The 20319-nt window shown below is 37.9% G+C and overlaps 1 protein-coding gene across 1 annotated transcript in view; it reads left to right on the forward strand.

Moving 5' to 3' along the window:
• Positions 1 to 2906: 2906 nt before the first annotated feature.
• RLF (RLF zinc finger) overlaps positions 2907 to 20319 on the forward strand; it is an 84450-nt gene continuing 67037 nt past the window's right edge. The window contains exon 1 of the mRNA XM_042996736.1: positions 2907 to 3143. Coding sequence (XP_042852670.1) covers positions 2907 to 3143 — 237 coding nt within the window. The remainder of the gene's footprint in view (positions 3144 to 20319) is intronic.

Genomic DNA, 20319 nt, shown 5'->3' on the forward strand with positions numbered 1-20319 from the left:
TCTCCAACCCTGCCCACAGACATATATCCAAGCGCATCCATTTGGATGTCTCATAGGGAAATTAAAATTAACCCGTCCCAAACAGAACTTTCGGTTCTCTCTCCCTCTTTTCCCAATCTGTTTCTTTCCTTAGTCTCCATCTTTCTCAGTAAGCATCTTTGCCAACCATTCAAACTGAAGGCCATTCCAGATTCCTCTCTTTCCCTCACTCCTCATAAACAAAGCATCGCCCTGTTGGTTCTGCTTCCAAAATGTATCCTTAATCTGTTCACCTTTACTACTGGGACTGCTGCAATAGCTTCTCTGTCTTCCTTCTTGCCTCCCACCACCTTTTCTCTACGTGGTGGCAGCAGGAGTGTAAATCAGATGATATCATATGACCACTTAACGCTTTTCGGTGGTTACCTGTCACACTTTAAATCCCCACTGCTTGCCTTGAGCTATAAAGTCCTATATTATCTGGCCCTTTTCTCCTTCTCCAACCTCATCTCCACCACCTGCCCTGCCTTGCACCACATTACAGAAACACTGACCTTCTTCCCACCCCACCGCATCCTGCCTTTTTTTTTAGGCCTAATTATTTTGTATGCCAAAGATACAAAAAAGTACAGAGAATTTTATAGAAAACCATGTGCCTATTACCTACATCTAACACATTAATGTTTAGCCACATCTGTCCATTAAAATATGTTGTTCTCTGAATCTCTGTTTGCTGGGAAAGTGCCCAGCACATAATAGGTGCTAATCAATCAATGTTGATGTATGCAGCTTACTATGCTGATGTATGAAGTTTTAATTCATTCATTTACTGGCTGTATATTTTTTGTGTGTGACTATACCGTAATTTGTTTATCCATCTTTCTACTGTTGAACATTTAGGCTGTTTCTGATATTTTATCATTATAATAGTGTTGCAATGAACATTGGCAACATAGTGTTTAAGAGGTCAGATTTGGTGGCTAGGGTGGGTTAAGCGTCTGACTTCAGCTCAGGTCTTGATCTCACGGTTTGTGAGTTCGAGCCTTGCGTCGGGCTCTGTGCTGACAGCTCAGAGCCTGGAGCCTGTTTCGGATTCTGTATCTCCCTCTCTCTCTCTGTTGCTCCCCTGCTTGTGCTCTGTCACTCAAAAATAAATAAACATTAACAAATTTTTTTAAGAGGTCAGATTCTATGGTAGTTTTAAAGTTTATTTATTTATTTTGAGAGAGAGCACTTAAGCTTGGGCGGGAGAGGGGCAGAGACAGAATCCCAAGCAGTCTCTATGCTGTCAGTGCAGAGCCCAATGCAGAGTCCAACGCCTGGCAATCTCATGAACCATGAGATCATGACCTGAGCCAAAATCAAGAGCCAGTTGCTTAACCAGCTGAGCCACCCAGGCACCTCTAAGAGATCCGTTTCTGGAGCAGACTACTTGGGATTGAATTCCGGGCACCATAATTTCCAAGTTGTGTCACTTTGGTCAAGTTACTTAAAGTCTCCATGTCTGTTTCCTGAATTATAAAATGAGGGTAAAAATAGTAACTTTTCATGGTATTGTTAGTAGGATTAAATGGGTTAAAATATACAAAAAACCTTATCTCAATGAATATCAACTATTATTATTGTGAGGAATTGCTGAGTCACAGGACATGTGTATATTCAATTTTATTAAGTGATTACCAATTAATGCCTCCACCAGCAATATATAAGTTCCATATTTCTAAATCCTAAAACATGGTACTAATGGGTATAAAATTATGTGTGTGTATATATATATTATATTATATTATATATATTATATGTGTGTATATATATATTATATGCATGTATGCACGTATATTATATATGCATATATAATATATATGCATATATAATATATATGTTATATGTAATATGTATATAATATATATATAAGTTTATTTAATCTCTACACCCAATATGGGGCTGGAACTCATGCCCCTGAGATCAAAAGTCAAATGCTCTTCTGACTCATCCAGCCAGGTGCCCCATATATTGTTTTAACTTGTACCTTGCACAGTGAAGTTAAACATCTTTTCACGGGTTTATTGGCCATTCTTATTGATGTTTTGGTGAACTAGCTCTGTATATCCTTTATTTACTTTCCTACTGGATTGTTTGCTTTTTTTCCTTTTGATTTGGGGAACTTTTCGGATATTAATCTTTTGGCGGTTTTATATATTTGAATACCATCTAGTTTTTGGCTTGTCTTTGTGTTGCATCTTCTTAAACTTCTGTTGTTAAAGAATTAACTAATTTTAATGCAGTCAAATCTAACAATATTTTCTCACACGGTTTGTGCTTTCTGGGTCTTATTTAAGAAATTCGTCCCTATTTTGATATCCTAAAGAAACATTTCCTGAAAAATATTTCGGGGCCTGTAATCCACCTGGGATTTATTTTTGGATATGGTTTAAAGTAGAAATCTAAATCTTTTTCCCTATTGAAAAAGTTGCCTCAGCCCCATTTCCTGTAGAGGTCATCCTTTCCCTACTGACTTGTAGTGCCCATTCTTATAAACCACCTTCCCACGGACCTGGTCTTCATAACCTTTGCTTATTTTCTTTCCACCGGGGGATCTTTATTCTCTCTTCCTTCCGATCGCAGCTTAAGCGTCAGGCCGCTCCTATCTAGGTTATGTCTACATGTATGTCCGGCTCGGTGACCCCGTGACTCCAGAGAGTCTGGAAAGGCTGAGAGAAGTAGGTGTTTGGCCAGCTGCCGCCAGGCTGTTGCCAGGGCGGCTGTCGGTGAGGCCGCGGAGAGGAGGAGCACCCAGAAACCCAGTGACGGAATCCGGCCCGCGCCCGCGTCGCCAAGGAGTGCGTCACCACGTGTGGTCGAACGGGGGCGGGGCCAGGGCTGAATCACGTGGCTTGGTTGCCTACGCGCTGCTGGGCCGTGGGAAGATGGCGGACGGAAAGGGAGAAGCCGCCGCCGCCGCCGGGGCCGGGGCTGAGGCTCCGGCAGGAGACGGAGCCGGGGACGGAACCGAGACTGAGTCCATGGCTCGGGGTCATCGCCCTGCATCTCCGGCTCTGGGAGCCCCGGGACTGCGACCGTGTCTGTGGCAGCTGGAGACAGAGCTGAGGGAGCAGGAGGTGTCGGAGGTCTCATCTTTGAACTACTGCCGGAGCTTCTGCCAGGTGAGGGGCTGACTGGCTGGCTGAAGGCGGCGGGGTGGGGAGGCCAGGGGAAGAGGCCTCGGATCGGTTGCCGCAGCCGGGGCTGGACTGAGAGGCGCCACCTCCGTGTCTCGCCGCGCCCCCAGGCCGGGAAGGCCCAGCTCGGGAAGCTCGACCGCTGGCCCCCCTTCACCACTGCCCGACTTTGGTCACCGCCAGGGCGGGTTGCGCTGGGCCAGACTGAGAGCCCGGAGGGCGCCGGCGGCTCCCTGGAAGGGCCGTGCCCTGTCGCCGTTGCCTGTCCCCCTGCCGGGTGGTTGGTTGGAGCGCCATTGCCTCCAGAGAGATTGATTGCTCGTTCCTGCTGGGAGATCCTTTTTTGAGTGCAGATCTCCAAACTGGAAAACCTGAGTTTTCCTGAATAATCCGGAGATATGTGTTGGGGCCAGAGACTTCTCTTTGGAGTCAACGTCATCTGGGCCCCTAAAAGGTCTGACAGTTGGCTTTGAAAGGCGTCTTGGGCTTTCTCATTAGTGATTGCGGAGCCCATTGGTTGGTTGTGTTTTTTTTTTTTTTTTTTTCTTATTTTATTTATTTATTTTTGAGAGGCGGGGTGGGGAGACTTTTAAGCTGTTCTTTCTCTTCTTCTGGATTCCTTTGAGGATTGTGCTATCAGCAGTGAGGCTAGTGAGCTAGTGGTGGCTATTTAGGGTCTTTGAGTGGAAGAGGATTGAGAAAGATGTGGAGTGTGGTGTCTTGGCAGTGGTATGACCATTTCTGTGCTATAGTGGGTCCTAACCTGTGGTTACGTACATATTTATTGGTATGTTTATAGTCTCCATGGTCACTTCCAGATTTTTGTCTATAAATTTAAAGATATGCCATTATTATTTCTACTTCTGCTATTCTATCGGGTTTCAGGACCAACCCTCTGCTCCTCACCTGGTGTATCTGAGAGAAGGCAAAATAATGGTAGTATGTTGGTACTTGGACTCTTGATGAGTAGTTGAGTGTGCCGAATACATTGCGCTGTTGCAAAGTTGTAATTGGGGGGAACAATTTGCTCTCTTAGTCCAGTGGAAAATAAAAAATTGGCTTGCTTTCTTGCTTTTCTCCTTCCTCTTTGCTGAGCAAGAGACACCTCATCTCTTTGAATGGAATTTTGTCCATGCTCATCTTTTCTATACATTGTATCATTAGCAGTTTTTATGTCTACAACCTGCAGCATTTGTCTGCACTAGGAAGTGTCCTGGTGTAATTCTTCTTTGCTTCTATGCTAGTAATGAGCATTGGTGCTTAATACATTTATTCTGCGAACTTTTACTGACTGCATTGGATGATGCCAGGCACTTCCTCGAGTGCTGAGGAAACGTAAGACAGCACTTACCCTTGATGAGCTTACAGTTGGAAGGAGGTGGTAGACGTAACAGTATTTCCAGAACAGTTTTGGTAATGATGGAAAAGGAGGTGTTGTAGAGACAGTGGTAAGGGGATAGCCATCATGGCACATCCTAATGGAATGGAATGACAATTAACTAGTAAAAACAAATTGAAAGTTTAACTGTGGACCGTACTGTGTACTTAGAAGTAACTGGGAGAGGCCTCTTTAGATAGGGTGGTCCAGGAAGGCCCTAAGGCTGAAAGGTAAAAAATGAGTCTTGGGACTGTTGGGGGAGGGGAAGGGAGCATTTGAATGCCAAAGGTAGAGATGAGAAGGAAAATTGAAGCTTTGGGAGAATGGGAAGCTGATTGGACAGGAGTAGTGGGGAGGACGACAGGAGAAGAAATCTGGGTTTGGGGAAGTCTTCTAAGCTTGTGGTATTATCTTAGAAAGATAACAAGAATGGATGTAACTACTTAAGTTGAAGCTTGTCAGAGGATACCATGTATATATCTACATATCTATATATTTTGCTTTATGCCTAGTGCTTGCAGCCCTCATCTCATTTTAACTGAATGTTTTAATGTCTTGAGTCTTGGTGACACCTAGAAATGTAAGGGCACAGAGGAATTTAAAAAGCAAAGTACTTCTGCAATTTGTCTTTTCTGTGAAGATTTCCTTTGGCCTGAGGTTTTTCCCCAAACACTTTTTTGGACGAATAAATGTAATAAGATGTTCCTGTAATCATGATGTGTTATAATAGGAAGCACATTGGATTGGGAGCTAGTTGGGTCCCATTTGTGACTCTACCGCTTATTAGTTAATAACCTTGGACACACTGTGCCTATGGAATTTATTTTGTTTCCTGGCCTTTATCTCCTTATAATGCTTTATACAAACAGTAGAAGAGAAAGTTTATATACAACTCTTCACGATATTTGTCAGAATATTTTGGTCACATTTTTTCCCAGTAGTCCAGATAAAATCAACTCATGGTGCCCTTGTTCACCAAATACAGGAAAAAAATTCAACATTTTATGATGAGGGAGGAACAATTTCACCATTCAGATTTGGTTGGATAGCTCTTGGTTTCACATTTGAAAGGCAGAATAAGATTTATTCATCCACTCTTTGTGGTGTGCCTGACATTGCACTGAGTGCTGGATATAGGAACATGCCCTCTAGGAGCACTTAATGTGTAAAGATAGGTAGTAGCATCATAAAGGCCTGATTTGTGCTCTCCGGGATACTTAACTGCCACAAAAGTATTGTCATCAGGTATTTAGTTTAGAAATCTAGAGATTTAGATGTACCAAGCACATCCCTCCTGCAACAGGCTGGGACCATATTCTCTCCAGCTCTTGCAGTACTTAAAAGAAATGGGTCTATCTTTGGAATTGCACCAAATCAAGAAATAAACCAACATATGAAAGGATAGAGTAGCTTGTCTCATTCTGGGCATGTTTTCAATTTTCAGAAGTTTGTGAAGATGATAAAAATGAAACTTGAAAAGTAATAGTTACTAAGAAAATGATACTTAGATCAACTTGTGTTCAGTGAGCATTTGTATTCAATGACAATGGGATGTGGCTTTTCCCTCTTTTCCCTCAATTTCTTTTCTGAAAACACTGTCTGCCAAACAGTGTGGATGAGATTAACTCCAGAAAATAGTCTTTCTTTGTTTTGTTGAAAAATTGATGGCTATCCTCTCAAGTTTTTGCTATATTTGGGGAATCAAGATTCCTAAAGTTTTACAACTGGTAGTTCTATTTGTAATACAAATTTTGAAAGCTTTTTAAGTAACATTAACAGACTTGAAATTATTGGGTGAATGATTATACTTTGAGAATACCAGGCAAAGTAGTTTTATGAATAAATCTTGTTGATATGAAACTTTTAGGTTCTAGACTAATAGTGACTTTATAGATTTTTAAGTGTTAAAGTAAGTAAGTACTGCATATATTTCAGTTTCTCCTGGATTTGTGATTGAATGCAAAGGGTCTGCTGGCTTCACCATTTAAACTAGCTATGTGACCTTGGGTACGTTATTTTCTTTAACCCTTAGTTTTCTCATTGGTAAATGGAACAATAATAGTACTTACTATTATCTATGTAAACATATTGTTTATGGACTAAATAAGACCATCTAAAAAACAGTGTTCCCGGAATTGTCCTAGTTTTCCAGATTTCTTAGCCTTCGAATAGAAAGTCTTCACCCCCTTACCTCCAGTTTACTTTTCAGCTCTTACCTAGCCAATCCCATCACCATAATCCTACTCTTATTCAGAGGTATTTTACTTGGAGTCCTTGGACCAAAATTTCTCCAAGTGCATTATTTTGGGAAAGCTGACTTTAATTTTCATTTGATGCCTCAAGATCCAAGGTACATATTAGGCTTCGGTAAATATTTACCAATTGATTGATCTCCAAAAGGATACTTTAGCAAGATCTCAGGTCAGGTAGTCTGCCTTTGCCTTTCATTGTGCTGTTCTCTCCTTTTTTCTCTCATTTTCTTTATGGCGAATTTTCCTTGTTTAGGGCCCAGTGCAAACACCGTCTCCTCTGTGAAGCTTTCTCTAATTTCTCTAGACTTCCTCTTAGATGTTTGTCTTCTTTTGATGCTTTGTACATACTTTTAACTCTTGCTTTTCTTGCTGTCACTGGCTTAGTCCAGGTTTCATAAATAATGTCCTGTTGCAACAATCTCTTCACCAAGCTCCCTTGCTTTCTGACTGACTTTGTCTACACTCCATTCTGGTATTCTTTCTAAATTGTAAATATAATCTCATTAGTCACTTTGTTCCCTGAAATTCTTCAATGGTTTCTTACCCCAAAGACAAGATAGAATTCAGACTTACCAGCCTCACCTGGCAGACAAAGCCTTTTAGAATTTGGACACTGCCCCCACTCCCCTTCCCCAGCTCCCACCTTTCCAACCTTTTTTCTTTTTTTTTTTTTTTAAATACCTTTACTACAGTATCCATCTCTAAGTCTGCCTGATTAACCTAGGGTCCTCCCTTCTCCATCTGCTTATTTATCCTTTAAGACCAGCTCAAACATTAAGTCTTTGAGAAGTGTTTTATGATTGCAGCAGACAGAATGAGGTGATTCTTCGTGTACTCCGGTAGCATCTTGTACATAATTGTGGTACCTGAATAGTTGTTTCCATGTTTGTCTCTTGTATTGGCTAGCAAACCAACAAGAGTAGAGGTCTTAGTCTTTTTTTGTATACTTGGCACCTAGCAGTTAATACAATGCCTGGCACACAAAGCTAATTTGTTGAATGAGTTATATTGTAGAACTTCATGATATACTGAAGAGGTTAGTACTTCAAAAGAAACACTTGATGTAAAATCTGATGTAAAAAGCAACTTTATCATAAGAAACAGGATAAAGGAACAGGATAGACACTCTTTGCTCATTTCTTGGAGGCGTACTTGTGAACTTAGCCTACATTCATACAATGTACACATTTACATGTGTGGAATGAGGAGTAGTGTTGTTGGAGGGAGAAAATTAGAGGCATTATAGCATTGAAGAAGAGTTAGCAGCCTAATAAGGCAACAGTTTGGAAATGTTGAGATGGGGAGGATCAGTTAATTCCTTGAGATTGGTGACCATGAAAACTCTTGAGATTTACTTCTTATTTTAAAGGATTTTTAATACATTACCTTTCTTTTTGTGCATTTTAAATAGAAACTAGATGACAGGTGGTTATAATGGCATAAACTAGCTTTGTACTGCATATGACCAAAACATAATTATAAATGTGACTATGAAGCAGTGGGAATTTTGGATGCTGTCATTTACTTGGTACCACCCAGTCTCTTTCATACTAGTGATTTTTGTGTCTACCTGTGCTTCATGCTCTTCTGAACAATTTTAATAAAAAATCTAAGTAGAAAGCACCACTTATTTCAAGCCTGCAAAGGCATTGGTCAACTAAAGTGTGCTTTGTTTTCACTTAGTTCTAGACACCTGTCACCTCTCCCAGAGGCCTTCCTTGACTGACTTGTCTAAAACAACACCTCCCCATCATCTTCAACTCCTGAACACTGCTTTATATTTCTCTAAATCACCGACTGCTATCTGATGTCTATGACAAATATGTCTATTTATCTGTCTCTGCACCTGGAATGTAAGCATCAAGAGGGTGTTGACTGTTTTGTTTACCCAGTGCCTAGAATTGTCCCTGGCGCTTAATGGGTACTCAGTCAATATTTGTTGATCTTTTATCTCCTTCCTTCCTTAAATCTCTGACTAGACTTCTTAAGAGTAACAAGTCTTACCTTTCTTTATTAAGAAATAGGGACGTGTTTTGGTCAGCCAGTTTATGCTGCTTCCGAACAGGGATCAGGTCTTACTGTTCTTTGTATCCTAATTACTAAAGAGTAGAACTAACTTTTACTTATGGTTTCTTTTTTTTTTTTTTTTTAATGTTTATTTTTGAGAGGGGGAGGGGCAGAGAGAGAAGGAGACAGAGAATCTGAAACAGGCTCCAGGCTCTGAGCTGTCAGCACAGAGCCTGACATGGGGCGCGAATTATGGACAGGACATTATGCCCTGAGCTGAAGTCGGAGCTTAACCGACTGAGCCACCCAGGTGCCCCTTATTTATGTTTTCTAAGAATTTCCCATGGTTGCTTGTATTCCACAAATATTTAAAGAGATTTTCAACAGGGTTTGCTTAGCCAGGTTGAAACATTTATTTTGGATATGGTTGATATCATACTGGAAAATTTGAACATAGATAAGGGATTGAGCAAGATTGTATACAAAAAAATAGATTCCTAAAACTTTTGTTGATCCCTAAAGCCAACATATAAACCATTACATGAAAAATTAGAGGGGTTATTTATTTATCTGTCAATCTTTCTATCTATCTATCAACTAATCAATCATCTTTTATGTGCCAGGCACTCAGGTAGATGGTGTTGTTTTTTATTTTCATTTTACAGATAGAAAACTGAGGCTCAGGGAAATAAACTTTCCCGGGGTCACACAGCGAGTAAGCTGTGACAGAGTCTTCAGATTCCAAAGTCCATGCTCTTTTTCCTATATCAGCATTTCCTAAACTGTTTTGTTCCATGAGTTATATGTATTAGTAAGTACTTACTGAATTAAGGATTCTGTGTTCATGTAAGTTAGGATAATGTTGGGATAAATATTTTTTTATGTGTCATATATGTTAAGATGCATTGTGAACCTCCTAGAGAGACATAGTTATGCAGCATTTGCCAAACTTAGCAGGTCTGGGACATTTAATATTTTGCTGTGTTCTAAACCTGATATCATCCCCAAATTACATGTTTTTCTTTCATTATAGTAAAGCAAAACACTATGTGGAAGAGTGGATTGCTTTATGTTTCTATATACCACTGAATTTTGATTCCCTACTTTCAGCCTAAAACATGACTGTGAGCTTTTTATGAAAGAAATTTCCCTCCAAGTTTTTGCAGGTTTTGAATTATACTTATTGTCACATATGAAAAGTATTTCAATGTATTATAACTTTTGTAAATTGGAAATGAATACTATTTAGACATATCTTGAGGTCAAGGTTATTCATCTGGGTTTACCTTTATCTCTGCAGCATAGCTAGCTTGGGAACTAATGTATTTGTCTATTTCTTCTCGCTTTTGTGCTATGTCTGAATTCTTTAATTTTTTTTTTTTTAAATGCCTTTCTTGTCCTTTTTGGGAGGGATCTATTAGTTCAGCATGCTGACATTTGATTTCATAGTATTTTTACTCCCAAGGAAATAGTCGGAGTGTGTCACATTAGCCAGCACAATAATGCTTTATTAATATGGACACGTGTTAAGAATTATTACTGGGTATATTGAAATGAATGGCCTAGCTTGGGAATTGCATTTTTGTGATACATGGTTATATAAAATAGGTGTATTTTTATTCATAATTTCATTTACTTTAATTTGCTTTTTTAACATATATGCTTAGAATACATAAAGTATCTTAAAATAATAAAACTGAATATATATGTATATATAGATAGATATGTATTTAAAGTTTTGTGACTCCTGCCTAGTATGTGCTCATTCTAAAAGCTTAAGACAAGATGTCTAAGTGCAGAAAGTGAAACCGCCATGTAATCTCACTGTGAATAGCTTGGTGTATTGTTCTGATTTTTGGGAAAATATGTATATAGTATACGTGTATATATAAGGATTAAACCTAAAAAAACTATTTGACTATAGTTGACACACAGTGTTACATTAGTTTCAGATGTACAACATAGTAATTCAGCTTCTCTATATGTTATGCTATGCTTACTCCAAGTGTAGCTACCATCTGTCACCATACAATGCTATTATAGTGTCACTGAGTATATTCCCTTTACTGTGCCTTTTATTCTCATGACTTATTCATTCTGTAACTGGAAGTCTGTATCTCCCATCCCCTCACCCTTTTTTTCCTTTGCCCTACCTCCCTTCCCCCTGGCAACCATCTATTTGTTCTTTGTATTTATAGGTCCAGTTCTGCTTTTTGTTTGTTCATTTGTTTTGTTTTTTAGAATCCACATATGAGTGAAATCATAAGTTAGTTTTCTTTCTCAATCTGCCCTATTTTAATTAACATAATACCCTCTAGGTCTGTCCATGTTGCACATGGCAAGGTCTTATCCTTTTTTATGGCTGTGTAGTATTCCATTGTGTGTATGTGTATGCATTTGTCTGTTAATGGCCACTTAAGTTGCTTCTATATCTTTTTTTTTAAATATTTATTTTTGAGAGAGAGACAGAGCATGAACAGGGGAGGGGCAGAGAGAGAGGGAGACACAAAATGTGAAGCAAGCTCTAGGCTCTGAGCTGTCAGCACAGGGCCTGATGTGGGGCTCAGACCCACGAACTGTGAGATCAAGACCTGAGCCCAAGTCGGTTGCTAAATCGACTGAGCTACCCAGGCGTCCCTGTGTCTTGGTTATTGTAAATAATGCTGCAGTAAACTTAGGAGTGTCTATCTTTTTGAGTTAATGTTTTTTCCTTAGGTAAATACCCAGAAGTGGAATTATTGGATCAAATGGTATGTCATTTTTTTTAAGATTTTTTTTTTTTAAGTTTATTTATCTTTGCGGCGGGGGGGGGGGGTGTTGAGGGAGAGAGAGGGAATTCCATGAGAGATCATGAACTGAGCTGAAATCAAGAGTCAGATGCTTAACCAACTGAGCCACCCAGGTGCCCACTGCATCAAATGGTACTTCTAATTTTAGTTTTTGAGGAGCCTCCATACTGTTTTCCACAGCGGCTCTACCAATTTACATTCCCATGGTGTACAAGGGTTCCTTTTTCTCCAGCATTTATTATATCTTGTCTTTTTGGTTCTAGCCAATCTGACAGATGTAAGGTGATATCTCATTGTGGTTTTGATTAGCATTTCCCTGATGATTAGAGATGTTGAGCAATTTTTCATGTGTCTGTTGACCATCTGTAGGTTTTCTTTGGAGAAATGTCTGTTCAGGTCCTCTACCCATTTTTTATTTGGATTTGTTTGTTTTTTGGTGTTGAATTGTATAAGTTGTTTATATATTTGAGATATTAACCCCTTATCAGATATGTCATTTGCAAATATCTTCTCCCATTCAGTAGGTTGCCTCTTTGTTTTGTTGACTTATTCCTTCGAAATGCAAAAGGATGTAGTCCCAGGAGTTTACTTTTGCTTTTGTTTCCCTTGCCTTAGGAGATATATCTAGAAAAATGGTGGGGCTGACGTTAGAGAAATTAATGTCTGTATTCTTTTCTAGGATTCTAGGATATTTAGGTCCTTAATCCATTTTGAGTTTATTTTTGTGTATGTTAGAGAGTGGTCCAGTTTCATTCTTTTGCATGTAGTTGTCCAGTTTTCCCAGCACCATTTACTGAAGAGACTGTCTTTTCTCCGTTGCATATTCTTGCCTCCTTTGTTATAGATTAATTGACCATATAAGCGTGCATGTATTTCTGGACTCTTTATATTGTTCCGTTGATCTGTGTGTCTGTATTTATGCCAGTATCATACTGTTTTGATCACTTCAGCTTTGTAGTATATGTTGAAATCTGGAATTATGATACCTCCACCTTTGTTTTTCTTTCTCAAGATTGCTTAAATATTGGATTTTTTAATTGTCCAAGAAATGCATGTAAAAAAAATTAGAATAATGTAAAAGAAGAGAGTAAAGGATGAAAACTGTCACATACACCCTAATACTTCAGTACTACATTTTTCTAGGTTAATAGTTTTCTTAGGTTAACAGTTTGGGAATATATACTTAGAGAATTTTTCTATATATGTATATATTTTTAGAAAAATAATGTTGAGCTTATATATTAAAATTTAATATATTGATATTGTAGATAATCTCTCTTGTGGAATACACACGTTTGTTACTTTAAAAAATTGTATAATATTTTACTGTAAACTGCCTTGATTTTAAATATTTTTAAAAATGTTTTTCATGTTTATTTTTAAGAGAGAGAGACAGTGTGAGTAGGGAAGGGTCAGGGAGAGGGAGACACAGAATCTGAAGCAGGCTCCAGGCTCTGAGCCAACAGCACAGAGTCTGACGCGGGGTTCGAATTCTCGGACTGCGAGATCATGACCTGAGCCGAAGTTGGACGCTTAACTGACTGAGCCACTCAGGTGCCCCGAAAACTGCCTTGATTTTAAATTCTGCAGGTAGCAAAACCTTCAACACTCTTAATTGAAAAAAAATTTTTTTTTACCTAGAAAAATACATATTGCTACAGAAAGGAAAAAATAAAAGCCCTTTTCTGCCTTCAGTCCCTCCAGTCACTCCCCAAAAGAGTTAAGTCTCTTGTGTATTCTTAAAATCTCAAATACTCTTCTGTGATTTATATTTTAATTTAATGAGAACAATTTTCTATATTGACACACATTGAGCATGTACCATAATTAAACCGTTGTGTTCTTTTTTATTGTTATCATAAGTAAGGTTGCAGTGAATATCCTTAAACATCAAACACTAGTTATTTATACCTATAGCATAAATTCTTGGAATTGAAATTACTGTATTAAAGAGAATGTTTATTTTAAATTTTGGTGGATACTAGCCTACAAAAAGTTGAGTAGCATTTGTATGTTTTTCATGTGTATTAGATATTTGAATTTTTTTTTCTGTGAGGTTTGTCTTTACTATTTTTTACATAACTGTATTTTAAAGTATTCCCGGCTAAAAGTCATTAAAATTTGATTGTGTTTAATCATTGAGTATGATCCTGTAATCTTAAGATCCCATGCTGCTTTGAGGTTCTCAAGAATCTGAAGCCATTGGAATGTATGATACAAATTAGTGATTGTTGCTGTGAGAAATTTGTCGGTCTACTCATTTCCAACAGACATTTATTGATGTTTATATATCAATGCTATTAAACTCTAGGAAGACTTAAGTCATAGCTGAATAACTGGAAAGGCCCTAGTGCTTTCCATTAGCTAAATTTTTCTTATATTGTTATTTTTATGTTACCAAATAAGGTGTCACTGAATGTATGTATGACCTTGGGCCAAATCAGTTTGTTTTGGGGACTTCAGATTGCTGCTCAAATCAGATGATCTTTAAGGTTTGATTCTCCTTAGAAATTATATAATTCGTTTGAAAAATGTTTGCTAAGGATTATTTTCTAAGTCATCTCCAGACTTTGGTCTTATGTATCCTTATTGAAATAAATGAATAATGTTTTATTTATGCAGTACCTATATGTTATAAGCAACCACAGAAAAACATAAAAGTGGTAAGATTTTTGAAAGTCATTTAAATAAGTGTTAGTATTATGTTTCTGCCCCCAGTGGGTTATTACTTCTCTCTGTAGGGTAAATGCCTATCCCAGTGGAAACCACTCTACTGATTTGAACTGAAGTTATTTGTTTACATTAGTTATGTTTACTATCCTTATTTGGCTTCTTTCTTCAAAGTGAAATCTTGATTATAGTCTTTAAGGGTCTTGGAAAATGAAAATGTTAAATCTAGAACAAATGGTCCCATAAAGTTCTAACAGTAAGTGTGGATACGACATCAAATTTGGGCAGTCTTAATGTTTTACTATCTTATGACATGAAGAACATATCTAATAGAAAGTAGATTTGAAGTTAGGAGATTTCATTCTAACATTCTTGTGACTTTAAACTTTGCCTTGGATCTCTATTCTTGTCTCTAAAATTGGGGGTAATAGAAAGCTCCCTGATAGGTGGTTGTGAATATCAGGTGGGACAGTATAACACTGCTCTTAGCATAACTTTTGGTAGCAGATAGGTACCTAGTGTATCAATTTCTTTATATCCATTTCATCACGAATAATGTTTTAAAGAAATATTTCATGTAGAGCAGCTTTCCACCATTTTCCTGTCAATGTACAGCCCATTGGGGAAAAAAAAAGGGTTTCCTAGATGTTTATAGAGCATTTGCTAATATAGTTTTAGAGAGCCTATGATGAGCTTTGTAGATTGGAAGTGTAATTTACAGTAAATTTCTTTTATGTTGAAACAATATGGATGTCCTTTGGGATCCACATATAGTGGATATAATGGATTTGACCTGTTGTAACTAACAAATCATTCTATATAAAAATTTCTTTGATTCATTTGACTACTGGTTTTAACTTGGCTTATTATTTGCCATTTAAATTATGTATTTCATTTTATTGAAATCTGTGCATATCAAAAGTGATTTGAGGGGTGCCTGGGTAGCTCCTCAGTTGGTTAAGCATCCAGCTCTTGATTTGGGCTCAGGTTGTGATCTCATGATTCTTGAGATAGAGCCCCAGGTCAGGCTCTGCACTGGCAGCACGGAACGTGCTTGGAATTCTCTCTCTCCCTCTGCCCCCTGCCCCCACTCGCAATCCCTCTGTGTCTGTCTGTTTCTCTCTTTCAAAATAAATAATTAAACTTTTTTAAAAAGTGATTTGAATTTATAACACGTTGGATTTGAGTCCCTGAAAAAAGGTGGCCATGTTTTTATAAACATGTTTGAGGGAAGAATAGAAGTTATTTAGTTCAGTCCCCTTTCAGCTTAAAACTTTTAAGGGGGAAACTCCCTCTCAGTGTAGGATGTTAGCTGAGGATAAGAATAGGTGATAATATCAATAAAATTCTGAACGTTGACATATCTATTTACCACCAAACAAAATTCATGACTAGTGTGTCATTAATCTGATGTGAACACCCTTGTAAAAAATAAGGTTTAAGCATTTTCTTTTATTTATTTATTTATTTATTTATTTATTTATTTATTTATTTATTTATAACCATTTTCTTTTAAAAACTCCCAGAAGTGCAGTTTGGTCAACATTATGCTGCTCTCCTCCTTTACAAGGATTTGAATGAAGCAGTAAGAATTTGGAACCAAATCTACTTAGTTGAATCTGTTTTGTTTTGTTTTGTTTTTTTACTTTTTTTTTAATGTTTATTTTTGAGAGAGAGAGAGAGACAGAGCATGAGCAGGAGAGGGAAAGAGAAAGAGGGAGACACAGAATCCGAAGCAGGCTCCAGGCTCTGAGCTGTCAGCACAGAGCCAGACGCAGGGCTTGAACTCATGAACTATGAGATCATAACCTGAGCAGAAGTTGGACACTCAACCAACTGAGCCACCCAGGTACCCCAAATCTGTTTTAATGTACAATTGTTTCACTCTCTTCAAAGATATGTATCTGAGAAACTATCTTAATCAAACTTCAAAAATAATTTAGCATATCCTTTAATAATAGTGCGAAGCCTCAAAAGCAAGTAATTATAAGAATACTTGCTATATACTACTCAGTATGCTGGATTCTGATCTGCACTGATGACAAAACAGATGTGGTTCTTGCCCTCTGGGTTTATTATCTAGTGGAGAAGATAAACGTTAAACAATTTTTGTATTATGTTTGCTTATTGATACAGTAGAGCAGTAGTCAGTGTTTGATCATATATATTTATCCACCTTCCAATTAGTTTGTCCTTAGGTAAGAGGAACATAAGTGAAACAGGAACTGTTATTATTGCATAATAATTTTGAGGTCTAATATAAGTGGTTTTAAATATTTGAACATTGAATATTTGAATATTGAACATGATTTCTCTTTTCCAATTAGTATAGATTATAAAGAAACAATTTTTCATGCCACTTTTCTATAATCAGTTTCATTGATCTTGGTTGCCAAATTGAAAATTTGAAGCAAGTATATTTTTAAGAAGGGAAGACCTGGGGCGCCTGGGTGGCTCAGTCGGTTGAGCGTCTGACTTCGGCTCAGGTCATGATCTCACAGTTCGTGGGTTCGAGCCCCGCATCAGGCTCTGTGCTGACCGCTTGCTCAGAGCCTGAAGCTTGCTTCAGATTCTGTGTCTCCTACTCTCCCTGCCCCTCCCCCGTTCACGCTTTGTCTCACTCTGTTTCTCAAAAATAAATGTAAAAAAAAAAATTAAAAAAAGAAGGGAAGACCTTACTAATTTAAGGGGGAATAGAATGCCAGAAATCTTTTTTATTTTAGGTTTGGAAATGCCAAAAAATAAATACCCTTTGAACGTCCCAAAACCATAAGACATCTGAGCCCAGGAGATTATTATAAAGAATTAGAAAGCTTTTGTTTATGTTTATAAAGCATTTGTACCAAATTATTTATAGGGGTTATTTGGATGTGGGGAATGGGAGTAAAATTAGATGGAATACAGTTGTGATTTTTCACTTCTTTATTGCGTACAAAATTTTAATGTGGTGGGATTGTAGGTGAATTTTACCTTTTTGCTGTATTTCAGTATTTTTTCAAATAAAATTTAAACAGATGATAAGGTAGTGCTATATGTATTGATAGGAAAGGATACCCAAGATGTTCTTTTTTTAAAGAAAAGAAAATTATCTCATTATATAAAGCAGTGGTATATAGAAAAAGTTTTGAATTACTAAAATGTTATGTGTTGCATTTCAGTCAAGATTTAGTGGAACATCCATTTTTCTTGTGTTTTTATACAGTTTTTACTTAGAACCTGTTACCCTTTTATATCATTTTTCAAAATATTTTTTAAATGTGTATTTATTCTGAGAGAGAGAGAGCACGAGCACATGAGCAGGGTAGGGACCGAGAGAGAGGGAGAGAGAATTCCAAGCCACTTCCATACTGTCAGCATAGACCCCAGTGTGGGGCGCAATCCCACAATCCTGGGATCATGGATTGAGCTGAAACCAAGAGTTGGGTGCTTAACCAACTGAGCTGCCCAGGTGCCCCTCTAAAATATTTTAATTTTAAGCAATTTTTACATCCAACTTGGGACCCAAACTTAACCTGGAGATCAGCTCACCAACTGAGCCAGCCAGGTGCCCCTATCTGTTACCCTTTCAAATTAATTTTCATTTTATCCTCTGTTGTTGTTGTTGTTGTTGTTGTTGTTGTTTGTTGTTGTTTTTGTTTTGTGTGTGTGTGTGTGTTTTTAAGTATTTGTCTTTGTTTCTCTCCCTTCTGTTTCCTAGCCCTTGTGTCTTTTTCTTGTTTTACTTGCTTGCTTTGGATCTGAAGGAATACCACCCTCTGGTAGCTTTCTGAGATCTCTCCTGTCTCTTGTTTGTGTTAGACTGGGTGTAGGAATCTAGGTTGAAAATCAGTTTTGCTCAGAATTTTGCAGCATATGTTAAAAACAAAATATCTCCAACATACAAAGTAGTAAAGAGTATATTAAAATGAACATGACCTAAGAAATAAAATGATAGAGACTACCTATGTACCCTTTCATAGATTCATTTGCCTCCTACCACCATCCTGATTTTGGTATTTAATCATTGTCCTGAATCTCTTTACTTAGTATTTGTGCATCTTAACACATTTATGTGTTTTCTGCTTTACTTAAATGGTGTACTATATTCTGAAGCTTTTCTTTCTTTCTTTTTTTCTTTTTTTTTCTTTCTTTCTTTCTTTCTTTCTTTCTTTCTTTCTTTCTTTCCTTCTTTCCTTCTTTCCTTCTTTCTTTCGAGAGAGAAAGAAAAAGAGAGAGGGCACAAGTGAGTGAGGGCAGAAAGAGAGAAGTGGGGCTCACCCAAAGTGGGGCTCTAGTTCACCTGAAGCAGGACTCAAACTCATGAACCGTGAGACCCAGGCCGAAGTCAGGTGCTTAACCAACTAGGCCACCCAGGTACCCTCTTCTGAAGCTTTTTAAATTCAACATAATGGAAAAATAAAATACATGTAAGAGAATGTTTCTAAGATATATCTGTATTGGCATGGATAGCTTTGGTACCTTCATTTTTCAGTGATGTATAGTATTTTATTATATAAATATAACTCATTTGTCCATTCTTTTATTAATGGACTTAGAGGCATTTGTTTTTATTTATTTATTTTTATTTTTTAATGCCTTTTTTTTTTTTTGAGAGAGAGAGCGAGCGAGCAAGCATGATTGGGGGAGGGGCAGAGAGAGAGGGAGACACAGAATCCAAGGCAGGCTCCAGGCTCTGAGCTGTCAGCACAGAGCTCAGCATAGTGCTGGAACTCAACAAACTGTGAGATCATGACCTGAGCCAAAGTTGGACACTTAACCAACTGAGCCACCCAGGCACCCTGAGGCATTTGTTTACATTGACTTTTGGGGTTGACATTTTCCCAATGTATCTTGATACATTGGTACAAGAATTTCTTTAGGGTATATGCTTAAAGTAGAGTTGCTGAGTTCATATATAGACCTGCCTTCAACTATAATACTGCCAAGTTATTCTCTAAAGTATTTGTAGCAATTTATGCCAGTTATTCATGTATGAAAGTTAACATTGCCCCACATTCTTGCCAGTAATTGGTGTAGTTCATTTAATTTTAGCCATTCTGGTGGGTGGACTGTGGTATCTCATTGTGGTTTTAATTTGTTTCTTTTTTCTGTTTACTTGTAAGGAGTTACCTGTTTAGTTATATTTATTGCTATTCATATTTCCTCTTCTGTGAATTGCCTTTTCTTGTTTTTTGCTCATTTTTTAGTTGCGTTATTTGCCTTAAAATTTTTTTTTAATGTTTATTTTTGACAGAGACAGAGACAGAGACAGAGCCTGAGTAGGGGAGAGGCAGAGAGTGAGGGAGACACAGAATCTGAAGCATGCTCCAGGCTCCAAGCTGACAGCACATAGCCAGAGGCGGGGCTCAAACCCACGAACAAGGGAGACCACGACCTGAGCCAAAAAATTTTTTTAAGATTTTATATTTAAGTAATCTCCACACCCAATATGGGGCTCAAACTCACAACCCCAAGATCAAGAGTCACATGCTCTACCGACTGAGCTGACTGTCTTTTACTTTATAGTTTTTATGAAATTTTGTATTATGAAATATGAATCTTTTGCTGGCCATATACCTTGGAATTATCTTCTCTCCAATTTATCTTTTCATTTTTTTTTTATATTTATGCACAGAGGTTTTACATTTTTTACAGTAAAAATTATAAATCTGACAACTGAAACGTAAAATTTATTTAAATTATTTTTATGATTTTGTGTACTTCTTGGCCCATGTCTTTTTTTTAAATTTATTTTATTTTTGGGGTGCCTAGGTGGCTCAGTTGGTTAAGCATCCAGCTCTTTTTTTTAATGTTTAGTGCACATGCTAAACACACACACACACACACACACACACACACACACACACACACACACACAGTGGGAGAGGGGCAGAGAGAGAGGGAGACACAGAATCTGAAGCAGGCTCCAGGCTCTAGGCTCCAAGCTCCTGAGTTGTCAGCACAGAGCCTGATGTTGGGCTTGAACCCACAAACTGTGAGATCATGATCTAAGCTGAAGTCTTGATGCTTAACTGACAGAGCCGCCCAAGTGCCCTAGCATCCAGCTCTTGAGTTTGGCTCAGGTT

Source organism: Panthera tigris, chromosome C1, assembly GCF_018350195.1.
Source record: "Panthera tigris isolate Pti1 chromosome C1, P.tigris_Pti1_mat1.1, whole genome shotgun sequence".
NCBI lineage: Eukaryota > Metazoa > Chordata > Mammalia > Carnivora > Felidae > Panthera > Panthera tigris.